Below are 7164 nucleotides of genomic sequence, written 5' to 3'. Positions count from 1 at the left end.
TCTCTTATTCCATGTTTGGTGTGAATGAAGAAGCCCCTGGAAGCCTTAGGATAAAGCCAACACCAAGGACAGCAGAGTAGAAAAATGGAAAGATCTGGGTCCTCAGTGACATCACTGAGCCACTGGATCAAGCCTTGCCTGAAGCCTGCATTGGCTCTATACTTCTCAGTGATAAGAACTGTGGGAGGGGCTGGGCATGGTGGTTCATGTCTGTAATCCCAGAACTTTGGGAGGCCGAGGCAGGAGGATCACTTGAGGCCAGGAGTTCGAGACCAGCCTGGCCAACATGGTGAAACCCCGTATCTACTAAAAATATAAAAATTAGCCGGGCATGGTGGTAGACACCTGTAATTCCAGCTACTCAGGTAGCTGAGGTAGGAGAATCACTTGAACCAGGAGGCGGAGGTTGCAGTGAGCCAAGATTGCACCACTACACTCCAGGTTGGGCTGAAAAATGGCCCCCAAAAGATATCCATGCCCTAGTCCTTGGAACTTGTGAATGTCACCTCATATGACAAAAAAAAAGTGGGGGAGGGCAGGGGACGGTGGGCAGAGGGTTTTTGCAGATGTGATTTAAATTAAAGATTATGAGATGGGAAGATTATCTGGGTGGGCCTGAAAATGCAATCACTTGTTTATCAGAGGGAGGCAGAGGGAAATTTGGTATAGACACACAGAGAAGGCAATGTGACCACAGAGGCAGAGATCAGAGTGATCTGGTTGCAAGTCAAGGAACACTGCAGCCACCAGCAGCAGGAAGAGGTGAGGAACCACTCTCGCTGAGAGCCCAGGTGGGAGCACAGCCCCTGGCTGCGGGCCCAGTGCTGCTGATTTTGGACTCAGCCTCCAGAACCGTGACAGAAGAAAATATTGTTGCTTTAAGTCACTCAGTTTGTAGTAATTCTGTTCTAGAAGCCACAGGAAACAAATAAAGAACTAATCAAATCTCTTTCATGTTTAAGCCTATTTGTATCTGACATTTTGTTACTTGCAGCCGAAAGCAGCCTAGCTGATACACAATCGTCCCCCTGTCCCCTGGTCACCCTCTTACAGCTCAGAGGTGAACTCTAGAGACATGCAAAGCCCTAGTTGGGAGCCAGCCAGAGACTCTCCTGGTCTTTAGCTGGGAAAACAGGACTGTGGGGGTGGGGCAGCATCAGATGGATCACAGACTCCAAGCAAAGGCATGATAGGAGTTTATTTACAGACAAGACACAGCAACCAGGCACCGACTCGGGCTCTGGCCAGGGGAGGTGGTAGACAAGATGCCAGATATATCTAAATATATATTTAGGTCCCAGCACCACCAGCACCAGAACATTCCCCAGCCAGGTCCCTGCCAGAAGGACCAAGAGTCAGGCAGGATTGAGGGCACAGAAAGTAGAGGGCCCCAGTCCTTGCCAGGTATCAGTGATCACCTGTTATGGTCCCCACGTCAGAGGAAGAAACTGCCGTTGGCCTTGAAGTGTGGACACTGAGGAGCAGGAGGACAGAGATACCCTCTGGAGGTGCCCCCATTCCTGTGCCCACCCTGTGCCCTCAATGCCAAGGCCACAGAAGTGAAGTGCCAGCAGGAGCAGCTTGGGGCATGGAGACACTACAGGCCCCTCCAGAACCATCCGGGAACCAGGCATGGAGGTGCTGTCCCAGGCCATGGCTGCCCCTCACACAGGGGCCTCCCCCAGTTTGCTGGTGGCACTCGTGACTCGCTTATTCTCCCGGAGGTTTCGGAGGCGGGCGCTGAGGCTGCTGATCTCTTCCACGTAGGCCTGGGGCACCCACCCCTTCTCACCATCTGCCAGGCGGACCCCTTCCAGCCAGCCTAGGGACACACAGGCCAAGAACAACAGCATCAAAGGGGCACCAGGGCCAGGCCTGGAAGGGAACACCTCAGCCCTGATGCAAGCTTTGTTTGCACCCTTGGGGCCAAGGTGACATCATCTCAGCATCTCTCAGCTCCAGGAAGGACCCTGTCTCGAGCTGTCTTGTAGATGAACTTCTGACCTGTTTTTCCTGACATCCTCTGTAAGGGTATTTCCCACTCTCCCCCATCACTCTCAATCCTATATCTTTACAAGCAGGAAGTTCCTCTTCTTGTCTAACCTGATTCCCACATGCTGTGGCAGATCAACACTTGCAGAGTCTTTCTGTGTGATATCTTAGTCATCTAGCCACCTCCTGCCCACCTGAGCCCCATCAGGGAGACTTTCCCAGGAGGCCCCCTCACCGTCACTGGTCCAGGTCCTCACTGCCAGGATGTCAGTCTTCTCCAAGGTCAGCTCATCTGGCTGCAGTGCCTTGTATGTCCTAACACACTGAACCTGGGGGCGATCTGACAGCCCAAGGGAGGCTCAGGGAGTCCCAAGGGTAGGATGGCAGGGGAAGGAGCATGGGTAGGGCAGGGAGGGGCAGTAGGAGGAAGTAAGGGGGTGGGAAGGTGGCCATTGAGGCTTCTATTCCTCTGCCACTCCCATGCCACAGGCCCACATCCAAGCAGGCGTACCCTCTGCCCACCCTGGCCTATCTCCTCTCCTACCCTAAATACAAGTGCGGGATGAATCCGTTCCCTCCCAGCTTCGGTTTCTGCCTCTATACCAACAGTTGTCCCCTCCCCAGCTCAAGCCAATACGTTGCTTTTGTCCTTCAGACTCCAATGTCCAACTGCCCCCAGCCACCTCACACAAAACAGTAACGGCCCTGCAGTATGCCTCTAACATCGCTGTGGTGCTCCCTTTGGCCCATCCTTCCCAACTGGGATTCAAGCTGCATCACTCCCCTGTTGAAAGCCCTCCACGGCTTCCCAATCCTCTTAGAATAAAATCCAAACTCCTCCCTAGGCCCTACAAGGCCCTTCATGGTCTGGCATCACCCCCTGCTAGCCTCATCTTCTCCCCTCCACTTTCCCTCCCTACTCGCTCACAAAGCTCCAGTCACACCAGCCTCCCCGCTGTTCCTCACTCTAAGCTCCCTCCTTCCCCAGGTCCTTCGCACTGGCTCTTCCTTCTGCCAGATACTCTTCCCCAGATCGTTTCGTGACAACCTCTCCTCATCCTTCAGGGGTCAAATGTTAATTCCCAGGGACCTCCCCTGACCACCTGGGAGCTTACCCCAGCCAGGTGGGACTCCTAGCTCAAGCCAGAGCATCTACCCCCTTCCTGGTCCTCAGCTCTTTTCATTAGACCAGGTGGGCTGGTAGCATCCAAAGCCCCAGACTGGGGGGCCAGACCTGGCTTGAATCCCAGTTCTGCCACTTACTGGCTGTGTGACCAATTTACTTCACTTTCTGAGCCTCAGTTTTCTCAGATATGAAAAATGTCTACCTGGTAGGGTTGCCATGAGGATTAAATTAGATTTAATGCAAATACAAAGCCCCTAGCCCTGGGCCTGGCCTATGGCAGGCGCTCAGGGGGGATGAGTGCCCTTTCTTTCCCTTTACTACCTAAAGCTCAGCCCTAACTCCTCTGCTCAAAAGCCTCCAATAAGGCCGGGCGCAATGGCTCACACCTGTAATCCCAGCACTTTGGGAGGCTGAGGCAGTTGAATCACCTGAGGCCAGGAGTTCAAGACCAGCCATGGTCAACATGGCAAAACCCTGCCTCTACTAAAAATACAAAAATTAGCTAGGCGTAGTGGCGGGCGCCTGTAATCCCAGCTACTTGGGAGGCTGAGGCAGGAGAATTGTTCGAACCTGGGAGGAGGAGGTTGCAGTGAGCTGAGATTGTGCCATTGCACTCCAGCCTGGACGACAGGGTGAGACTGTCTCAGAAAAACATAGCCAGGCGTGGTGGCAAGTGCCTGTAATCCCAGCTACTCAGGAGACTAAGGCATAAGAATCGCTTGAACCCGGGAGGCGGAGGTTGCAATGAGCCGAGATTGCGCCACTGCACTCCAGCCTGGGGTACAGAGTAAAACCGTGTCTCCAAAAAAAAAAAAAAAAAGGCCTCCAATAAGCCAGGCACGATGGCTCATGCTGTAATCCCAGCACTTTGGGAGGCTGAAAGGAAAGCATTGCTTGAGTCCAGGAGTTTGAGGCCAGCCTGGGCAGCATAGCAAGAGCCTGTCTCTACAAAAAATAAAAATAAAGGTGTGGTATCCAGGTGTGGTAGTGCATACCTGTGGTCCCAACTACTCAAAAGGCGGAGGCAGGAGGATCACTTGAGCCCAGGAGGTTGAGACTACAGTGATCCATTATCACACTCCCGAACTCCGGCCTGGGCAACAGAGCAAGACCCTGTCTCAAAAAAACCTAAACAAACCTTCAATAGCTTCCTAGGGCCACTATAGGGAGGCTCTCTATGATTAGGTTGCACCCTGGCTTATCAGCCACCCCCAAAGGAGAAACCTTTATTCCAAAGCAGATCCCTCAGCTGCCACCACTACCCCCACCACCCCTCATACCCTGGCTCTGGCTGCTTCTTGTCCTGTTTGCAACTGACGCGAAGACGGAGACAGACGCGGGCTCTGGTCTCAGCCCCGCTACTTACTGGCTGGGTGAACTTACACAAGTCCGTTTATCTCTGAACCTCTCTTGTAACTCGTAACACAGGGGTGAAATGGGAAGCTATGAAGGCTTTGTGATCTCCAGGATGCTGCCTGTGGACACAGAGTCCACCTGTGCTCTGTAAGTTCTGCCCAGCCTTCAAGGTTCCTCAGAGCTACCCCTGACTGCCCCAGAAGTTTATCTGTCTCCCCATAGCCCTGTCGGCAACACAGCACCCAGGATGGGAGGGGGTGAGGGCAGGCGAGGGTCCGGCCCAGGGATGTAAGCAGCAGGGATGAGCTACCTTCCCCCTCACTGATGACCTCCTTGTCCTCCTGGGGGCTGGAGGGGCACAAGGCTGAGATCCATCGCTGCTTCTCACTTCTAGGGAAGGGAGAGGCTCAATTGTCACAACATGCAAAGTGCAGTTGCTCAGGGCAGGGTGCTGAAATCAAGACTGGGGGAGCCAGACATGATGTCCAGGCCCAGGACCCAAGTCATGTCTGCCCCACCCCAGGCCCACCCCACAACCCTGTTCCCAAGCCTGTGCCCCACCCAGCTCTGAGCATAACAGGCCCAGAACCCCTAGATGCCAGCCCTACCCCCATCCTGCCTAATGCCACAGTCCTGAAGCCAGAGACAGCAGGGTGTGGAGGTTTCCATCCAAGAGATGCCCAGAGGCTGAGGAGGAGGTGGCAGCCCCCCAACACCACCTGTGGGGCAGGCGCTCCTGCTCTGGCCTCCAGCCCTGCCCTCTGCCCCTATGTCCTGCCCAAACCAGGGAAGAGATGAGCACTTGGGGAGGAACAAGGCCAGGATGTCCCAGGGGTGCCCGTCATGGGGAGGAAGAGCCTCCTCTCTCCCCGTACCCAGGCCCACTCACTCCGTCCGGGCCCTCAGCAGGAACTGGTGCTTCATGTGCTGCCCGTGGAGGAGCTGGAGGAGGAATACGTGGCCAGGGATGCCCTGCAGCTTCAGGCTCAGGTCCCGTACCTGCAGCTCAGCCATCTTGGCATGGACGAAAACAGCAAACTTCCCTAGCCTGGAGGACCGGGGGAGGGGAGGTCAGCCTGGCCTGGGCCCTGGCTCCAGGCACCCAGCCTTGGGATCAGGTGGGGTCTGACTGGAAGCGGGGAGAAAGGGTTGCCTGCCCTGCCAGCGTTCTCACAGGGTCCTGCTTCTCGACAGGGCGCTGCTTTCCTAGCAGCTGGCAAAGTCCCCACAAGGAACCAAGAGCTTCTTCCCTGCTGGCTTGCTGGGGGAGGCTGGAGGTGATGGAGACCAGTCCCTGAGCCCCAAACACACTTTCAACCTTTCTCTCTCTCTCTTTTTTTTGTTTTTGTTTTGTTTGTTATTTGGTTTTTTGTTTTGTTTTGTTTTGTTTTAAGACAGAGTCTCGCTCTGTCGCCCAGGATGGAGTGCAGTGGCATGATCTTGGCTCACTGCAACCTCTGCCTCCCAGGTTCAAGCGATTCACGACCTCTCTCTGAACCTCTCTCCCAAGCGTCTGTTCCGAAGAGTCAACGGGACAGCTCGCCTGCGGAGTGTCTCTCTTCCAGTATGTGAGCCCCATGAAGGCTGAGCCTCATCTCTTTGCCACTGTATCTCAGTGTCTGATACTGCCTGACTCACAATTTGGGATCAGTAAGTACTTGTAGGCAGGATGGGTGGAGGGGGTTCCATGGATGTCAACTCATCCAACAAAACTCGGCATCAAAATAATAAATAAATAAAAGAACTCAGCTTCTCCCACTCCAAGCCAGATCCCCTTTACTGTTCTCCATTCCAGTGAAAGACACCACCAGTTTGCCCAAAAGGAAACTTAGACGTCATGCTCACCCCTTCCCTTTCCATCCCCCCTACACCCACCTGGTAGCTATGTCCTGTCTTTCCTCCTTAATGTCCCTTGAATCCACTTCTCCTGAAGCACCCTGCCACTTCTGGAGCATCTACCCTCTCCTGAGCAATGCAGGACCCTCTGCCTCTCCCCTTCCAGTTCATCCTCCAAATTGGCCAGGAGCAATCCCTCTGCTTAACTCTCCATGCTCCCTGCTGCCTCAGAAAACATCCAGCCTCTCTACCATGACCTTCAACATCCCAACTTCCCCCTGCTGCCCTTCTCCTTTACAAATCCAGCCACATGAGGCTTCATCATTCCCCAAACACACATGCCGCTCGTCTACACTACCACGACTCTGCTGTACTCCTCCACTCAAACTACCTTTCTACCTGGAAAACTCCTACTCATCTTTCAAAACCCAGCTCAAATGTCCCATCCTCTATGAAGCTTTACTGATTCTCACCCCACACCAGGAACTACCGCAGTACACCCTTCCATCAAAACCCTGATGATCTGGTTATCAGGATGGATTTTCACTGGTCTGAGAGCTCCTGTGAGCAGAGAACAAGTCTCATTCATATTTATGTCCCTAGCACTGGCCTGCTACAGAACAGAGATTCAGTGACTCTTTACTAAATGAACAAACAAATCAGGAATGAATTCTTCTTATAGCATAACATGTCCATCCTTTTTTTTTTTTTTTTTTAAGAGATGGGGTCTCACTATGTTGCCCAGGCTAGTCTTGAACTCCTAGCACTGGCCTGCTACAGAACAGAGATTCAGTGACTCTTTACTAAATGAACAAACAAATCAGGAATGAATTCTTCTTATAGCATAACATGTC

At 53.4% G+C, this 7164-nt stretch overlaps 1 protein-coding gene across 1 annotated transcript in view; it reads right to left on the bottom strand.

The window, feature by feature from the left end:
* Positions 1-931: 931 nt before the first annotated feature.
* The window catches only part of ARHGEF19 (Rho guanine nucleotide exchange factor (GEF) 19), a 14946-nt gene continuing 8713 nt past the window's right edge, over positions 932-7164 (bottom strand). Inside the window, exons 13-16 of the mRNA XM_011993951.1 lie at positions 5364-5522; positions 4785-4864; positions 2228-2332; positions 932-1822 (exon numbers count right to left, since the gene is read on the bottom strand). Coding sequence (XP_011849341.1) covers positions 1665-1822; positions 2228-2332; positions 4785-4864; positions 5364-5522 — 502 coding nt within the window. The 3' untranslated portion in view covers positions 932-1664. The remainder of the gene's footprint in view (positions 1823-2227; positions 2333-4784; positions 4865-5363; positions 5523-7164) is intronic.

Source organism: Mandrillus leucophaeus, unplaced genomic scaffold (assembly GCF_000951045.1).
Source record: "Mandrillus leucophaeus isolate KB7577 unplaced genomic scaffold, Mleu.le_1.0 Scaffold439, whole genome shotgun sequence".
Classification (NCBI taxonomy): Eukaryota; Metazoa; Chordata; class Mammalia; order Primates; family Cercopithecidae; genus Mandrillus; species Mandrillus leucophaeus.
This window is presented reverse-complemented; position numbering and strand designations above follow the sequence as displayed.